This window comes from Sceloporus occidentalis, unplaced genomic scaffold (assembly GCF_023333645.1).
Source record: "Sceloporus occidentalis isolate IW3139 unplaced genomic scaffold, rSceOcc1.0.p SCAF_4, whole genome shotgun sequence".
NCBI lineage: Eukaryota > Metazoa > Chordata > Lepidosauria > Squamata > Phrynosomatidae > Sceloporus > Sceloporus occidentalis.
In genome coordinates this window covers 163,382,705-163,401,964 of record NW_028316984.1, presented here as the reverse complement: position 1 = coordinate 163,401,964, position 19,260 = coordinate 163,382,705, and the positions used below count along the sequence as shown (strand labels likewise).

Here is a 19,260-nt window from a genome sequence, read left to right as displayed (position 1 = left end):
TTAGTGAAATTGAATTGTCAATTTCTTTTTGAAGGCAATTTTAAAGGCCATTTAGCTCCTCTAGGAAAACATGTGATGATCAAACTTCATGGCTGATATCCTGTTAGTTAGATATGCAGGCATAATTTCACCTTATTCTTGCAATTATTTTGATCATTGAGGAGGTTGGTATTCCTTTCCCTCCCCTGCAAAGCAACAATTCCCTCATGATTCCCTGTGATAGCTGCCACCAGTGGCCATTCTGTTGCCGGTGGATGATGGAGGGGTTTGAAGAGCAGTCTGGCTGTGTTTCCATAGCCAAACACAGGCTGACATAATCTACTGAGACCTCTGGAGGATGCAGTGGATCCTGGTGGAAAATCTCCTTGATTGCATTTGGCTGTGGGAGAATAGCCAGATGCCCCCAGCTTTCCACCAACAATGAAGTAGTGGCTATCACAATGGCACAATGAGTTTTGAGACTGTTGTCAGAGAAGACATAACTGAGTTCTGCATGTGGAATTGTTATACTACACAGGACTATTTATTTTATTTAGATGTAAAATCTTGGCCCATAAGTGTCACCAGTGAGGCAGATATTTTTTCTCTTGTCTAGAAAATATTGAAAGCATTATGTATCAATGTTTCATATTATATCTTAGTTTGTTCTTTCTTTCAGTTTTAACCAGCTGTGCCTCCCAACGTATGATTCTTATGAAGAGGTGCACAAGATGCTGCAGTTGGCCATCAGTGAGGGCTGTGAGGGATTTGGTATGCTCTGACTCCCCCAGGAGGAGTCCATTTAGCTTTCTGATCTCTTCAGGGTAAGGTCCATCTGGATGTCCCTGCTCCAGTCCCATGCAACTCTGGGAGCAAAAGAGGATGGAGAAGAAACGCCATGCAAACAGAAATGTCAAACTGCAGTGTCACATAGATGCCTCCCTGTGTCTGAAGCCTATTATTAGGAGCACCTCTTGCCCCTTTCCCTTCATAGTATGGTACATGAAATGGGGTTTATCTTTTGGAGTGATATGGTACTTGCATTTCATAGGGCATAATATGCCTGGTTTTCTGAATGAAGGAAGCTCATAAGCAAATGTTAATATTTTGATACAGGAGAAGATCTGTAATTTATAGTATTCTGGTTGTTTTGGGGATGAGTAGACCAGTATGGAGCTCTAAATTCCCCTATTTTGGGAAGCCTTAATACCTTTCCATGCCTTGGCCCAGGTTTTCACATAAATAATGCTCTTGAATTTTGCAGGAGTATATTATTCTCCCCATCCCACCCCACTTCCTTTTGGTACCTTGTCCTTTAGGGCTTTTTACTTCTCCCAGCTACCTTGCCTTGGGTGCTGCCCACTAGTTGCTCTTGCTGGGAAAGGCAGGCAGGCAGGTAGCATTTCATTTCCGGAGCACAAGTGCTAACCCCACCAGTGGCATCATTCTACCTCCACTAGGAGCTGGCAACAGGATGTATTTCTGTAGTGGCAGTGGCTTCCACTGGCCTATGCCACTGAACTGGAAGAGGAGTTTCTTCTCCAAATAGCTGTTTCTGACAGTACTCATCCTCAGAGAGGATGGATATACACATTAAAGTTTCATGAATACCCTAGTACTGACTTTTTTGGATACTTGAAAGCAGAGGTGGTAGGCCAAAAGGCAACTGATATTGTGTGCATCAAGTGTATGTTTGTATACTAATACAAGGAGGTGGTGAATATTGAGTACAGCCCAATACCTTGGTCTCTCTCCCATTCCACAGGGTCTGGTATCTACCTCTACCATATGGCAGCAGCAGTATTATTTCTGTAGTTTGAGGCAGAGAAATGTTAAATAAGATTTTTGGTACTTGTGCCCTCCTTATTTCCAGTTATCTTGCATTCTGTGTCCTGAGCATTCCATGACATGAGGGGATTAAATTAGAGCTGTTTATACTTTCCCATGAAGAAATGGGTCCCCAGAGCAGTACAGTGCTCTGTTTACTTTTCATATTAAGAAAGCAACAGTATGAGCTGCCGTGTATAATAAATAGATGAACATCTCTTGATTCCATCCTTTTCACCTCTCCTGTTTCTTTTGCAATAAAGGAATGGGAATTCAGGGATTCCAGCTGGTAATCATTTCATCATCAAAGCCAAAATCTGTTTGGATGGTGAACTGACTATTTTGTCAGCATCTAAAATGTGTTTCTCCTGATCAAGAGATAGAAGTTGTTGGTGAAAGAGTGAGAGGAGCCTACATTATGACTGTCTGGATTAATGGTGTTCCACTCTCCTGCCCTCAATTAGAATCTTAGTTGAATAGCTCGTAAAAACAAACCTTCAAAAATTTCAATTCAAGATTGTACAAACTCTTCCAGTTCAATCATTTGGCTATAGCTTGAGGTTATAGATTTATTGAGAAGACAACTGGTTATGTCTTACACTTTTTAATGATAGTTCTGTGCTTTTCCAACTTAAGCTGAATCACTTGCAATTAGAAAATAAGACAGTTTGCAAACCTGCATGAATAGAACACTTTAACTTGACATTTCCTTTACCTGAATACATATCACATTTGTACAGAACTTAAAGCCATTGTTTTGCCAAAAATATTTAAACTCTGAGTATTGGAACAATTCAGGGATCCCTTCCATTTGGGGCATTTTTAGAGACCACCACTGTATTTACCTTCATAGCAAATATTTTGTTTCTCCTCAAGCAGTTACTCTCTTTTTAAAAAAAAGCTTATATGTGCCATCTTATTGCACTAAGGATGGCTTCTACAAGCAGTGTGATTCAGGCTCCTGAATGCCTTTTGTCACTACCCACTGCTCTCTGCAGGGACCAAAAGGAGATTATACTGCGCAGCTCAGCCAGGGAATTGTTGGGGGTTGCTGCTTGGTGCTGATCCAGTCCTTGTCTTGTTCCCTGGCCTACTGAAGGTTTTTTCCAGCCATGGCTCAAGGTTGGTTTTGCTACATCTTCCTCAGGAATCCTCTCCTTTCTTCTCTAAAGCTTAGCTGTTTTTATATTGAGAAATGAGTGGCTGGACATTCAGCAGACATCCTCTGCTTGAAACCACTCTCCTAATAATATGTATTTGGCACTTCTTGCCTCTCTGCAGATGCCAAGGATTTTCTTTTTACACAAGCACAGTCAAAGCAGTGGTGGGTGCTGCTAGTTCTTAGCTATTCATACACTTGTGTGTATGCTCCTTTTCACCCCCATTGGTAGCTGGGTCCATTCTTCCCAGTGCTTTATAATCTCAATTATTTTCCTAACTTTCACTTACTGTTCATTCCTAATGTTGTATGTCACCCTGATTCCCAAGTGTGGGCCATGGTATAGACTGTGTTCTAGCCATCTATAGTGTGTGTGTGTATGTTATGAAGAGATTTCTCCCATTAATTGGCCCCTACTTGTTCCATCTAATACTAAATGCATCAGTTTCAAAGACAGAGGTTAAGCCCATGGTGTAGTTCCATGTACATCTTTGTCATCTGGAGCTGCTCTGGATACCACAGAACTTGGCCTGCATCTGAGAACTACCTTGCATGCTTTAGAAACCAAGATCCATTATTTTAGCTTGGCTAGAGCCTATTTCTAGCTAGCCAGATCTAGACAGGATTCAGCAAGAATTATGTAAGCCTCTACTAGATGACTCTGTAAATAGTTTGTATAATAAATAAAATTTACAGTATGTTGTGTGTATGTTATTTCCCATACAGAGATTATTAAACACTTGGAATACTACCACATTTTGATATTTCAAGTTTTCTGTGGTGTCCTTTACAAGATATTATTACAGCACCCTGGGACCACTTTAAGTGCCATGACTGCATTCTACAGGATCATGGGATTTGTAGATTTGTATTTTGAATTCTCTAGCAGAGCAGTCTAGTGTCTCACCAAACTGCAAATTCCTGGATTCCATATAATACAGCCATGACAGTTAAACTAGTATCAAAAAGCTGTAAGTATGTAGTTTGACAGAGACCTTTGACAGAAATTCTGGGTTTAAGTTCATTCAAAGCCAAAATTCTGGGTTAAAGTCACCATTCATGCTCTACAGTCTGAACCACACTTACTTACAGAAGTATCTTCATTAGGTTCCAAATTAGAAGGGTCTCTTTACAGAAATAATTGTGATGATCTTGGTAATTTTCTGGGCTGCCTAGTTCTTTAAAGGAGCCCTGGTGGTGCAGTGGTTAAATGTTGGTACTACAGCTGCTCACAGTCACAAGGTTGTGAGTTAGATACCAGCCAGGGGCTCAAAGGTCAACTCAGCCTGGCATCCTTCTGATGTCACTAAAATCAGTACCCAGCTTGTTGGGGGGCAGTAAGCTTACACATTGTAAACAGCTTAAGAGACTGCTTAGTATAGTAACAGCCACCTCAGGCCCATACTCATGATCATAGAATCATAGAGTTGGAAGAGAACGCAAAGGCCATCCAGTCCAACCCCCTGCCATGCAGGAAATCCAAATCAAAGCATCCCTGACAGATGGCCATCCAGCCTCTGTTTGAAGACCTCCAGGGAAGGAGACTCCACTACACTCCAAGGGAGTGTGTTCCACTGTCGAACAGCGCTTACTATCAGTTCTTCCTAATGCTGAGGTGGAATCTCTTTTCCTTCAGCTTGCATCCATTGTTCTGGGTCCTGTTCTCTGGAGCAGCAGAAAACAAGCTTGCTCCCTCCTCAATATGACTTCCTTTCAAATATTTAAACAGGGCTATCATATCACCTCTTAACCTTCTCTTCTCCAGGCTAAACATCCCCAGCTCCCTGAGTCGTTCCTCATAGGGCATGGTTTCCAGACCTTTCACCATTTTAGTCGCCCTCCTTTGGACACGCTCCAGTTTCTCAATGTCCTTTTTAAATTGTGGTGCCCAGAACTGGACACAATATTTGAGGTGGGGCCTGACCAAAGCAGAATACAGTGGCACTATTACTTCTCTTGATCTAGACACTATACTTTTATTGATGCAGCCTAAAATTGCATTGGCCTTTTTAGCTGCTGCGTCGCACTGTTCACTCATGTTCAACTTGTGATCTACTTGGACTCCAAGATCCCTTTCACATGTAGTTTCATTCAGCCAGGTGTCCCCTATCCTATATCTGTGCATTTTATTTTTCTGCCCTAAGTGCAGTACCTTACATTTCTCTGTGTTGAATTTCATTTTGTTATCTTTGGCCCAGCTTTCTAGTCTATTCAAGTCATTTTGAATGTTGATCCTGTCCTCTGAAGTATTAGCTATTCCTCCTAATTTGGTGTCATCTGCAAATTTGATAAGTATGCTCCCAATCCTGTCATCCAGGTCATTGATAAAGATGTTGAATAGCACTTGGCCCAGGACAGAGCCCTGTGGGACCCCACTGGTCACTTCTCTCCAGGATGAAAAGGAGCCATTGTTGAGCACCCTTTGGGTTTGGCCAGTCAGCTGGTTACAAATCCATGTAACAGTTACCTTGTCTAGCCCACCTTTTACAAGCTTGTTTGCAAGAATGTCATGGGAAACTTTGTCAAAGGCCTTACTGAAATCAAGATACACTACATCCACAGCATTCCCCTCATCTACCAAATTCGTAATTTTATCAAAGAAAGAGATTAGATTTGTCTGGCATGACTTGTTTCTTTGAAACTCATGTTGACTTTTTGTGATTATGGCATTGCCTTCTAGGTGTTCACAGACCCTCTGTTTAATGATCTGCTCTAGAATCTTTCCTGGTATTGATGTCAGACTAACTGGATGATAATTGTTGGGATCCTCTTTTTTCCCCTTTTTGAAGATGGGGACAACGTTTGCCCTCCTCCAGTCTGCTGGGATTTCTCCTGTTTTCCAGGAGTTTTCAAATATTATTGCCAATGGCTTGGATATTACATTTGCCAGTTCTTTTAATACCCTTGGATGTAGTTCATCTGGTCCTGGAGACTTAAATTCATTTAGATTAACAAGGTATTCCTCTACTATCTCTTTAGTTATTCTGTACTGAAATTCCCCTAATCTGTCCTCAGCTCCATTATCCTCAGATTGAGCACCCTTTTCCTTTTCTGAGAAGACTGATGCAAAGAAGGTGTTGAGTAATTCTGCCTTTTCTCTTTCTTCTGTTAGCATTTTGCTATCTTCTGCACGCAGTGGCCCTACCATTTCCTTCTTCCTTTTGCTGCGGACATATCCAAAAAAGCCCTTTTTATTGTTTTTAACCTCTCTAGCAAGCCTGAGTTCATTTTGCGCTTTAGCTTTTCTGACTTTATCCCTACATGTGCTTGCTATTTCTTTGAATTCCTCTTTGGTGATTTCCCCCTTTTTCCATTTCTTATACATATTCCGTTTAAAAGTCAGCTCAATTGAAAGTTCCTTAGTCATCCATCCTGGTTTCTTGAGACACCTCCCGTTTTTCTTTCTCACTGGAACTGTTTGAAATTGTGCCTTCAGTATCTCCCTTTTGAGAAATTCCCATCTGTCCTGAACCCCCTTATCTTTTAGTATTTCTGACCACGGGATCACTCTCAATACTTAGGCGGGTTACAGACCGCCATTGTAATATGCGCTCTGCGCGTAAAAAATGACGGCAGCTGTTCCATACGGCCGCCGTCATGAGGACATCACGGCCGCGCCGCCTCTACATGGGGCGGCGTGGACGTGACGTCCTCAATCCACGGCAGGGCGCCTAGGGTGCCCTTTCCGCGGACCAGGAAGGAGCTCCATTTCGGAGCTCCTTCCTGGTCCGCGGCGCCGCTTTGCTTCGCTGGGCGCAGCCTTCAGACGGCTGCGCCCAGCGAAGCAAGGGAGAAAGGGGCCAAGCGGCCCCTTTCTCCCCCTCCCCGCCGCCGCGGGGTGTCCTTGGGGCTTGAAGCCCCAAGGACACCCCTTTTCAGGCTGCGGGGAAGCGGCGTTTTGCTGCTTCCCCGCAGCCTGAAAAGCAGCGGATCGGGGCCTCACCGGCTGCCGTTCTGGCAGCTGAGGCCCTGATCCGGCGGGGAAAGGGGCGGGTGCAGCCCGCCTCAAAGAGGCGGTCTGTAACCCGCCTTAGAGAAGTTTACTGAAATCCGCTCTCCTAACGTCTACAATGCATGTCTGACTATGCCTGGCTTCTTTCCATTGTATAACAAACTCCAGGAGAACATGGTCACTTCCACCTAATGATCCTACCACTTGCACCCCATTAACCAAGTCATCCTTGTTGGTTAGAATCAGATCTAAAATAGCTGACCCCCTTGTTGCCTCTTCCACCTTTTGGACCATGAAATTGTCTTCCAGGCAAGTGAGGAATTTGCTAGACCTTGAGGATTTTGCTGAGTTTGACTTCCAGCAAATATTATCACTACTACATCTCTCTATTCTGAGTGTGTGGTCATCTGTTCTAGAAAGGCATCATCCAATTCCTCCATCTGATTTGGGGGTCTGTAGTAGACTCTCACAACAACATCCTTGTTGTTTCCCTCCCCTTTAATTTTCATCCAGATGCTCTCCATCTGGCTTCCATGATTGATGTCCTGGATCTCTTCACTGGTGTAAATATCTCTGACATATAGTGCTATTCCTCCTCCTTTCCTGTTTGGCCTATTTCTCTTAAAAAGGTTATTCCCCTCTATTTCCACATTCCAATCATGAGACTCATACCACCAGGTTTCAGTGATGCCTATTCTATCATATTTGCTTTGTTGTACTAGGAGTTCGAGTTCATCTTGCTTATTTCCCATGCTCTGTGCATTAGTGTAGAGACATCACAGACCATGGGTCCATTTTACTTGCTGCTTGTGTAAGTTTTTTTGCCTGTTACTGGTGGGTCCTTGTACTTTTTTTCTTGTTTCCTCTATGCCAGTTTGACTATTTTCTCCAGCTCTTTTGCCTTCCTTAATATTGTCTCCCTTCCCCACGGAACTCAGTTTAAAGCCCTCCTGATCAAGTTCTTGAGACGGTTGGCAAAAACATTTCTTCCAACTGGTGTGAGATGCAACCTGGCTGTTGCAAGAAGTCCTTCCTCATGGAACCGCAGCCCATGATCGAAGAATCCAAATCGTTCTCAGTGGCACCATCTGCGAAGCCAGTTGTTCACATCTGCTGTTTTCCTCTCCCTTCCTGGACCGTGCCCTTCAACTGGCAGAAGAGACGAGATGACAACTTGTGCATCCATTCCTTTCAGCTTCCTATCAAGTGCCTCGTAATCCTTTTTGATGTTCTGCAGGCTGTGTCTTGCAGTATCATTGGTTCCCACGTGGACCAAAAGGAAGGGGGTATTGGTCAGTAGGCTTGACCAGTCTTGTCAGCTTCTCTGTCACATCACGGATCTTTGCCCCAGGGAGACAACACACCTCTCGAGACATCTTGTCAGGCCTACAAATCACTGCTTCTGTGCCCCTCAGCATGGAGTTCCCCACTACAACCACACGCCTCCTACGAGGTTTAGCAGCGGCTGTTCCCTTGGGTGGGACTCTCAGGCTTGCCTGCTCTGTCCCTGAAGTCTGTCCATGCTGCTCTTCACTATTCTCTTAAATCCGTTATTAACTCTGGGTTGCCTAATGTTCTTTGTTTTTAATACTGTGTTTGAGCTTTTTCGTGCTCATTTTAGGTATTTGAAGTGTGAATATATAAAATCCTTCTCTTCAAAGGATCCATGAATACACTCAAATAGCATTTTTGGACCAATAACCCGGATGCATGGGACATTTCCAAAATTCTTCCAAAGCATCTAGCATATAGATGACACAAAACTATAGGTATAAATTTGTACATTGGTTTCCCTGGTCAGAGAATGAAAAGGCTGTGGAGTATTGTAAGAAAGGGAGGATCAGTTCATATAGTAGTGCTTTATCCACCCAGAACATATACACAGATAGTTTATGGTGTCAACCCATAAGATGATTTGCAGTCAGCATTTCCCCCTCTTTCTCCTACTTTGTGAGTAGTCACAAAAATGCTAGATAGTGGGCTTGCATTTAAATGAAAAAGCTTGTTGGTGGTTCTTGGCCACTAGAGGGGAGGCTATACTTACAATTTGTCTGCTTCATGATGTTGCAGTTTAGGGGGAAACCTGGTAATACTGTAGATACCAGTCTACTCATGGGCATATAGAAAAGATAATCCTGCTTTTACTGTGGAGTAACCAAGAACAGCTTCAGATCAGTCCTTTACTTGTAATAATCAGTTATAGTTAACCCTCCAGAGATGAAGTGTGTGCTTAAGATAGCTGGGGCAGGGTAGTAAGCACACTATAAGAAGCCATTTTCCCTATTGAATCTAGAAGAAATAAGAGCAAAAGTTTATTTCTCCTCTGATTTCAGTTAACATTTATGGTCATGTACGGATTCAAGCAAAGCTTGCTGCAGTTTGTAAATGAGCAGTAGCTATTCTGGTTTAAGCCACAGTGAAAAGATGTGGTATTGGGTGTCCAGCATAATATTTTAGGCTTTCAGTGTATGTATATGTATGTATGTTGCTACTCTAGCTCAAAACTACTGCTTTTATGATTGCACTGGGGGCATGGGGAAATGTTTGAGCCTGAAGTTTGTATGGACACATTCCTGTAATGCTAAACATACAGTGTCTGAACTATGCCTAAAATTGCATTTGTTTGACTAAGTATATTTTGCAACTCTGTTCCATTAAGATGACTTGCTTATCAACAATTAATGACATCTTTCTGAAAATAGAAGGTTCTCAGTTGCCCCAAAGATAACTAGTTTCATGTCTTTCAAAAAATAAAATGAGGTCTTGTTATACTGCGGTAAGTATAACTAGCAAAGAATATAAATAAATTAAAAGTAAGTGCTGTATGCTCTGCAATTCAATATAAGGTTAAAGATAATCCCAGTAAAGATCCAGTTCTGTGGAAAGTAACAGATCAATTAAACATATACCTCAAACTTCATCATAAAAAGCAGCTTGCCAGTGAAACAACAAATCCTCCAATGCCTCTTAAGTTTTTTCTCACCATCTTGGGCAATGTATCTGTTACAAATTACTTGGGCCAGCTGGAACAAATCTTTTCTCCTTTGCCCACCAGAACTATTTTATGGATGGGATCCAGAGAACTGTTTATACTCAAGCATGGTCCTTATACTTTCCCACTAGAACCTTTTAAAATGCCCTCCTCTCCTTTTGAACAGTTGTCCTCTTCTGCTATATTGTGAACTGTATTACAAACTCCTCTTTGTTTCAAAATAAGCTTACAATGTGACAGAGAAAAATGCTGTTTCTAGAACCAAAGCCCTCTCTGGTATTGCTGCTGGCTGGGAATGATGTAAGTTATAGTCCTAAAAGTATGAGGTAGAGGAGTTCAGGAAAGGAACATGGAAGGCTGCCTTAGAGTCCTGATCCATTTCTGTTTTGTCAACAACTCTCCAGGGTTTCAGACAGGATTTTTCCTAGCTGGTGATCCTTAAGCATTCCCTGGTGGTTTCCAAATCAGGTATTAATCAGGCTCAGCCCTGCTTAGTTCCTGGAATAAGGGAAGATTAATGTTTTTAAGGTGGTGCGTGATGAAACTATATGGTTGTGTTTGGAATGTCTGAATTATCAGATCCCCAACTTACATAATTGATATACCCTTCTTTTTAGAGTGGGACAGCTGAGGCTGCTGCCACACTGCAGAAATAAAGCAGTTTGACATCGCTTTAACTTCCATGGCTCAATGCTATGTAATTCTGGGATTTGTAATTTCTGACTGAGAAGGGTAAGCATCTTCCAAAAATATCTCCATATCAAACAAAGGCCTTTAAGGGCCAAATTGTATAGAACCATATGGGAGGACAAGACAGATGCAACTCAAGTTGATTAGTTATTTCGTTACATTGAACTTTCCTGATTTTAGGTCTGGTCAGCTGGGATGTTACAGTATTTCTCTGGGCCTTTCTGGATGAGAAAAGCAACACATTTTTATTTATTAGCTCTAAAATAGTGCTAGTGCTGATCTCTGTCACCCTTCTGTGTAGTGGCGAGAGAGGTCGGAATTGCCTGTTCAACTAAGGTCTAATATCCAGCTGCTAGCTCCAACAGGAGTAGACCCACGGAATCAATGGAATTTGCCTGAATGCTGATTTACCAAGTTCCTATTCAATGAGGTTCAACCTGTCTACTCTCGTTGAGACTACCAATTTGGCCTGAGGCCAAACTGTTTGCTTGTATTATGTTTCTAACATAAGCACTGTGTATCCCTATAATGAAGTCAAACCATGGCCTGGAATTTCCAAACACACATCTTTAAGAATTATTTCACAAGTATTTTCTACTTTTAGCCATGTTGATGGGAGATCAAATGCTGTTAATGGAGCACAATGCTAACACCTAATTAAATAAATTGTTGGCACCAACGACAGATAGTAACAAGCTACCCACAACTGAATGGTGAACTCTTTTCCTGATTACAGTAAATACATTACTGATGTAAGAGTACTTACATCATGTTTGCTTTCCTTTGTACATTTGCTTTTCGTACAAATGGCTCGCATCAGCACCCCTTACTTACCAGAGCTTCCTACAAAACATTATAGTTTTCTTTTGACTTTCCCACTATCAAAATTCAGAAGAACTATAGCTTCTTGGCCTTTTGGTTAAGATCAAGTACAAAATGCAGAACAATTATAAAACCAGTAAATGAACAGTAACTAACGAACAGTTCTCAATGTCTTCACAGTTTATTCTGCTGGCATTTTACTTGCCTTACAAGTAAAATTAACGTTACTTTATTAATCTATTATCAGTGGTAGAATTCAAAGATATAGCCTTGTTAGTCCATAGAATCAGTATGTAGAGAGATCTTGTAGCACCTTTGAGACTAACTAAAAAAAAGAAGTTGGCAGCATTAGTTTTAATAGACTAAAGTCTGTTTCCCCAAATGCATCGGAGGAAGTAGACTTTAGTCTAGGAAAGCTCATGCTGCCAACCTCTTTCTTTTAGTTAGTCTCAAAGATGCTACAAGATCTCTCTACATACTAATCTATTACCAGTATTGCTATCCTTATATTAAAATACAGTACCATTATTTGACATTTGATTGTTTCAGAAATATTTTATTTGTTTGTTTATTTAGTTTTTGTTTCAGAGACACAAAACTATGGCGAAATCTACTTGGATCAGCTATGTGTTAAAAAGGTCACAAGAACTATGTGGAACAGCCCTCCACAACCAGGTGTAATCAACTATAACCCCGTCACTTCCAGCCAGCTTGACCAATGGCAAGATGTAAAAGCTTCTGCATCATTCAGTTGGGCAAAAGCAAAAAATAATTATCAGAAAGGATGTGCTTAGTTTTTCCATTTAAAATACAGTATATGAATATAAACACGGATAAAAAAAATTAGGGAATTTGCTTAGGCTATTTTTGAGAAAACTTGGCTGTTGTTGGTGTGTGCATTCAAGTCATTTCTTTTATGGTGACCCTAAGGTATCACAGGCTTTTCTTGACAAGATTTTTCATAGGGGGTTTGCCGTTGCCTTTACCTTCCTCTAAGGCTTAGAGAGTAGGATTTGCCCAAGGTTGCCCACTTGGTTTCCTTGGTGGAACAGAAATTCAAACCCTGATCCCCAAAGTCATAGTCCAACATTCAAATCACTACAGCATGCTTACTCTATGAGTATGGGTGTGGGTATGTTTCTCATCCCACCAGACATTATGGATTAGCCATTTCTCCTTATACAAGCCAGGCTGAGTGTTAAGTTTGGTAGGGGAGGGCTTTCTCTCAGTCCCACCACATTCGCATGCATGGTTGGTGAGGTCTCAGGAGAGAGCCATCTCCATGGCTGCTCCCAGATTGTGAAAGCCCTCTCCCTGCTCTGTTTTCACTGGCAGCTGAAGACATTATTTAGGCAGGCTTTTTGTATTTGAATATTACTTATGTAGTGTGTGAATGTCATTCATGTTCTGTTTTTAATGCATTATTTTCTTTTACTTTTTAAAATTGTTTTAATTATGCTCTATTTTTAACTAATGTTTTAATATTAATACTTTTTAACTTTTGTAATTAATATGTTAGTTTCTTCTTTTTTAAATTATTGTAAACTGCCTGAATCCCATTTTGAAAGAAAGCTGGGATATAAATCCAATAAATAAATAAACATCAATATCAGATGCACAGATGGAAAGCTTCTCAGTAGGAGTGACAGTGCAGCAAGGTAAGGAGTGCGCACAGGTTGGCACGGAGATGGCATGTCAACACCTGCCTGTTCCTGCACCAACCTGGGGACCAACCCGGGTGAGTACTGGAGACAGAATAGCATAGGCTCAGTCCTTGCTATCCTGGCCCTTCTGTTCAGCCCCTAAGCCATCTTGAGTTTCTGGGAGTTGAGGTCTAATACATCTGGAGGGCCAAAAAGTTCCCCACAACAGCTTGGGCTATTGTGAACCTTATGATGGCATTTCCTTCACTTTGCTACCTGTTCTCTTGTCCTCTTGCATTCTGATAGATTTCCCCCCTCTTATTGCAGAAGGAAGGTGATTAGACCCTCCTGAGCACTGGAGAAGGCCAACTCTTTGACAGGACACAGCCTGCAAAAGGTATGCTGATTGTCCTAAGGCTACTTGTCATTTTGCTTTCTCTGAGGACCTAAGCTGTACGTGTTCATTCCTCCTCATTCTCCCTGGATGGTTCTTGCCTTTCCAGTGAGTCAGGGTAATTTGCCCTGGCACTGTTTTGGCACAGGCTGGACCTCAGCATTGCTAGCAGCCAGGGTCAGCTGTCAGCCTTGGAGCCATAAGCCTAATTCAATATTACAGATGCGGGTATTTTTTCCAAGTTCTCTCTGGGCTGCAGGCTTAAAGTCTCTGTTCTCAGCTGGGGTCCTTGATGCAGTCACTTCCCGCACAGTTACACAACACCCCATTAGGAGAAACGGCACAAACATGCTTGAAAGGGGCCTCTCCCCCTACCCAGCAAAGCCAGCAGCAGCCCTGGATTTAGGTGCAGATAGAAACTGCTTGCCTGGATGTTTTTGCTCCTTCTCTTCTTCTTCTTCTTCTTCTTCTTCTTCTTCTTCTTCTTCTTCTTCTTCTTCTTCTTTTTGGCATTGTTTACTTGAAACACTCCACTGCTTTTGCACAGACTAAAACAGTTATTCCTGTTTTAAAAAAAACACACGCAAAAAAACAAAAACAAAGGGTGGGTGTGACAATTTTTAATGCTAATTATTTCCCTTCTCTTGTTTCTGTAGTATCTGTGAAGAGAACCCCAGTACACCTCTTCAGAGACTATTTTCAATTTTAGTCCCTAAAATTAATTAAATTCTGTTTTAGTTAATTTTTTAACCTAGTAAACAGCTCAGAGAACTTGATTTAAAATGTATAAAATTATATCACATTTCTTTAAATGCTTGTACAAAATTGTCAATTTTTTAATATATATCTGAATCATTCTTGTTAAAATTGTTTATGCAAATAAATAGTAAATGGTCCACAATGCATCAGTTCATTTGATTCCAACTAAAGGAGAATTTGTGTTGGTTGAAAAGCAAACAATATATTTATTATTATTAATATTAATAACAATACCACGTCACTAAACTCACACTCTGCAGAGTTGTACGAACAAAATGGGAAAGTGCATCCTAAAATCAATATTGATGAAAAGAATGGGGTGAAGGAGTGGAAGGACAGGTAAGAGTAAATTTGATTTTTTGTTGTTAAAGTGGGGCTCAGTGACTCAGAAGCAGCTGAGGGCATTGTACCCAACTAACTACAACCTGGGTAACACATTCCTGCTCACATATTTTGTGAGTACAATGAATCATTATGATTCTTATACAGAGGAAACAGCTCTTGGGACACTTTGCTCAATATGATCTCCAGAACTGGCAAGCAGTATGATGTAGTAAAGGCTGTAAAGAGCCAGTTTCCTTTTGGAAAATTCAAGTTTCAGACAAAACAAACAGTTTTAGGTGAGTCTGGAGAGGTCATGAATACTACAAAGTGCTGTCATCCTGTGCTGGGCTATAGCATTGACAAGACTTGTATGCTTGTTTTGGCTGTTAATGCTTAAGCTTGCAGTGAGCTAAGCATCCATGTGTTAGAATATTACTGTATGACATTAATTCAGTTTCTTCCCCAAAAAGCTGTACTAATGTTGCAAACCTCTGCGGCATCTGTGCTCACAGTTCTATGTTAACAACATCTCCTTTGCCTTGGGTGTTATGCAGAGAAGACAAATTAGGGCCTAACAAATTCATTTTCAGGAACAAAGATGAGCCACAGACATGTACCTCATTATTTGCTCTTGGTCCTATCTGAGACTTTGAGGAATTCATCTAAGGAAGTCATTTCCTATTTTTGTACTTTCAAGACACCCTTTCCACATTGACTTGTCTACTGTGGAACCCTTGGGTATCATTGAAGGTTGTGGTGTACATTCTGGCATGTTGATGTCATCTGGACCACTAGCCACCTGGTTGCTTCAACCAAATGGAAAAATACATCCTGAAACACATTCTATGTCCCTCAGTTATTGTATATTGTTAGGAAAGACTGGTAGCTATAGTAAAGCTCTGCTTCAGACAAACTTGTCTGCCAATATTTCTTTTTGTTGTTGTTGTTGAGTTGAAAAAGCTTCCAGTGAATCCTACTGCTACCTGAAATACTGCCTTAAAACCACTAATCTAGGGGACAAGCTCATGCCCCCCAAAACACCTGCAAATGATCTAATAAAATTAGACTGTCAATACTCCAATGTAGTTGAGCCTCCTTAGGCATTATCAATCAGAAACAAATAACATTATCAAGCACTGAGAAATAAGACTATAATTGTGACTGAGCCTTCTTAGAAATAAGAAGTCTGTCTGGAGTCTATCATAGACAAACTTACTTGCAAGTAAGTGACTCTGAACACATAAAGGGGATTTGTAGGTACATGTGCTTCTAAGCACCTTCATATTTGAGGATATTTCAGTCATAATTAATTGGAAAAGTGAGACTAGCTTTTGTGATTTATCCTTCCTTGCCTCTACCAGTCCTCTCACCACCACCATTTTCTAATCCTCTCCCAAACCCTTATTTTACAAAAAAAGAGAAAGTAATTAGTTTTAGTGCTTCTCAACCTTTTGGCTAAGATCAAGTATAGAAAGTAATTAGTTTTATTTGTTTATTATTTTGGAGAATATATACCCCTTAAAAGTCTCCTAAAGCAGCTTACAAATTAATTTGACAGTTCCCTGACCTCAGATTTTCAATCTAAAAAAGACAGGACACACAAGGAAAACGGGATGACAGTGGGGGAGAGGATTAAGACCAGTAGATTCTAGCTGCTCTTTCTCAGAGGTCAGAACATTGGAAGGTGGAATGGAGGGAGATGGGTAAGACGGTGTAGGGAATTAGGACACATGCTCAGATATTGACTATGCTCAGATACATCTACCCCTACTATGATGCAGGAATAGTTTTCTACTTCATTTTGTAATTTTCCTTTCTGTTTCATTCATTTCTTAGAAAAAATGGGAGCCTGTCTCTAGCAATCTCCTCACCTTAGCAGCTATAACCTCTTCCTTTTTATGTTGTTGCTACTGCTTAGCAAAGAGGGATGAGAAGAAAGAGGATGCACTCCTTGTGCTCTTGTAATACTAGAACCCAGGCTCATCTACTACAGTGGAATGGTAGGAGTTCAGGACAGATGAAAGGAAGTACTATTCCACACAGCTAACAGTAAAACAGAATGAACTGCCTCAAAATATAGTTATGGCTGCCAAAGCTCTAAAAGGATGTTCATGGATGTTAGGGCCATCAACTTGGCCTCTGAGTTATCAGATAGGGTGGTATAAGGGTAGTTGCTACATGTTACATGAAAATCTGTAGCCTAGACAATCTCAAAGAGGAAATCTGAGATTGCTGAAGGAGTACTAAGTTTCAGATTCTTGACTATTTGGAAAAATCAAGATCACAGTAGCAGTTTGGCACTGGCCAAAATCCAACCCATTTCAGAGAACATACACCCCAGAATGTGAAGATTGTTTGTTTGTTTATTTATTTATTGTATTTATACCCTGCCCTTCAGCCCTAAAGCAGGGACGTAGCCAAGGGGGGGGGTCCGTGGGATCCGGACCCCTCCCTTCCGTTAGATACAACGAATGGTATGTGCTGCCGTGCTGCTGCGCCCAAGCCCCATTATAATGGTGGCACTTAGTCTGGAACCCACCCACCCCCTTTCCCAAAATCCTGGCTACGTCCCTGCCTAAAGGCTATCAGAGTAGCTTACAATTATTATTATTTTTAATTAGATGGTTCCCTGCCCTCAGGCTTACAATCTAAAAATGACATGACACAAAAGGAGAAGGGAATGGTGGTGGGGAAGGGGATCAGGTCCAGCAGTTCTTTTCTCCCTCTGAGGCCTGGACCAAGCAGATGGACTGGAGGGAGGGCTCTGCTTCTTAATCTAGGCCAGGCCTGATGAAGCTGGGCCTGCATCTCTCCCTCCATGAAGCTTTCCGTCAGACCAAAAGGACACGCCTCAGTACTGATTGGGGCCGGCCCAGCGTGGGCCGATGGAATGGGGCCGGCCTGAGGACACTTTGGTGTGCAGGAAAAACCCATTGTCCCTCAGCAACATGTGTCCCCGAGTGTCTCCTTCACGTGCCGAGACTGGTTATCAAAATGTGTGCGATAAGGTCCTTAGTTTATCGCCATTTTTGCATTCAGTTCAAAGGGTATTATATGTTTTCCCCTTTCCTTTATATATTAATTTTATGTTTTATAATTGTGAAATATTTCATTTATTATATTGTCATTATCATCAAACTAATCACATTGTTAACTTAGTTGGTATTAGTATTGACTGTATTATGTGTTTTTATTGCTCTGTAAATATACATAATAAGTACTGTATGTAATATTCATAATGGCCAGTCAGCCAGTTACCCACCTTAAAAACAGTTCTGGGGGCTTACTTCCTATGGGTATCTGTGTGGCCACTGTGTGAACAGAATGTTAAACCAGATAGGGTTTGCCAAGTGAAATATTGGATAGGGCTCTTTCACATTTGATTGCTGTGTAGAAGCAATCAATGGGTGAACATTCTGCATAACCAGAGGACCCAACAACCCTATTTAGGTCAATGTTATTTTCACATAATGGCCAGATATCCATAGCAACCCTACTAGCTAGGTTGGAGTTTGATCCAACATAGCTCTTCATATGTTCATATTCATTCCTTTCCCCCAAAATTCTCATTAAAAATACACCTTGGATGCAAGCCATCCACAGATGTTCTCAAGGAATGTTCAAATAATAATTATGGGAAGGTGATTATTGTAGAAGAGGTTTCACCACTTTACAATTTAGAGGAATGGAATTGCCCGTTGGGCTCTATATTATCCAGAAATGCCCATCAGATGTACTTGGATTTATATAAAGCCACATTCAGATATGGCAAATATTCCAAAATTTCCCTTTACCTCATTCTGGGGCACTGTGACTGACATATTGTGTTTTAATTTAGCTGCCTATACTTGAACTTTTCTTTGTACTGGGTTTTTTGGAAATGGGATTAAGCCTGAGAACCTTAGATTGCCAACTGCTTTCCAGGGCTAATTCTAGGTGTTTGTTTTAGTTTTTTAAAGCCCTAATCACCTTGGCCAGTGGTTCCCAATCTATACTCCAAGAAGCGTGTGCACTTCCACCTAACCCTAACCCTAGCCTAATACCCCCCCCCCCCCCCAAACTCCATTAACTTGTAAGAGATAGGGTAGGCCTCTTAGGGGCTCCACCATAGAATCTGATTCTTAAAAGGGCTCTGCAAGTCAAAAAGGTTGGGAAACCCTGACCTTGGCTATCAAAGGCAATGATTCTCAGGCTATTTGATATGAATGACTAGCAGTATTTTTTCTAATAGGTGACAAACTTGTACCATATCATGTAGCTTATCATCTAGAACTGTTTCTTTTCTGGATATTCTTAGTGGGCTGAGAGCTGATGGCTGGTGGACTTGCACTGATCCAAGAGCCAACACTTTGAGTGTTGATCGAACAAACTGTTCTTTCTGAACTGTTTTATTGATTACTGTGATTATTTATTATTTATTTGATGTGTATTCTGCCTTGCTGCCAAAATAGGATTCAAGGTGGATAATTAATTGCTGTGACTATTGTCATTTTAATTGTTCTACTGTTTCATCTGTTTCTAATTTGTTTTTAGCTCTTTTAATGCAGTTGTTAGCACTCAAGGTGGCTATGTTTTAGTGGAAAGGTTGGGAATAAATATAATAAACGAACAAGGGCAGTTCGGTGAAAAACTGGGTTTCCTCCCAAGACTTTACTAAATAATAATCTCCTTAAATAATACACATACTTTATTAATAATTTTTCAAAACCAGAAGTGGAC

At 41.1% G+C, this 19,260-nt stretch overlaps 1 protein-coding gene across 3 annotated transcripts in view; it reads left to right on the top strand.

Annotated features, from left to right (window-relative positions):
* The window catches only part of AREL1 (apoptosis resistant E3 ubiquitin protein ligase 1), a 38,844-nt gene extending 34,162 nt beyond the window's left edge, over positions 1–4,682 (top strand). For all 3 annotated transcript variants that reach the window (XM_089522206.1, XM_089522207.1, XM_089522208.1), the window contains one exon: positions 659–4,682. In XM_089522206.1, coding sequence (XP_089378332.1) covers positions 659–761 — 103 coding nt within the window. In that variant the 3' untranslated portion in view covers positions 762–4,682. The remainder of the gene's footprint in view (positions 1–658) is intronic.
* Positions 4,683–19,260: the final 14,578 nt, after the last annotated feature.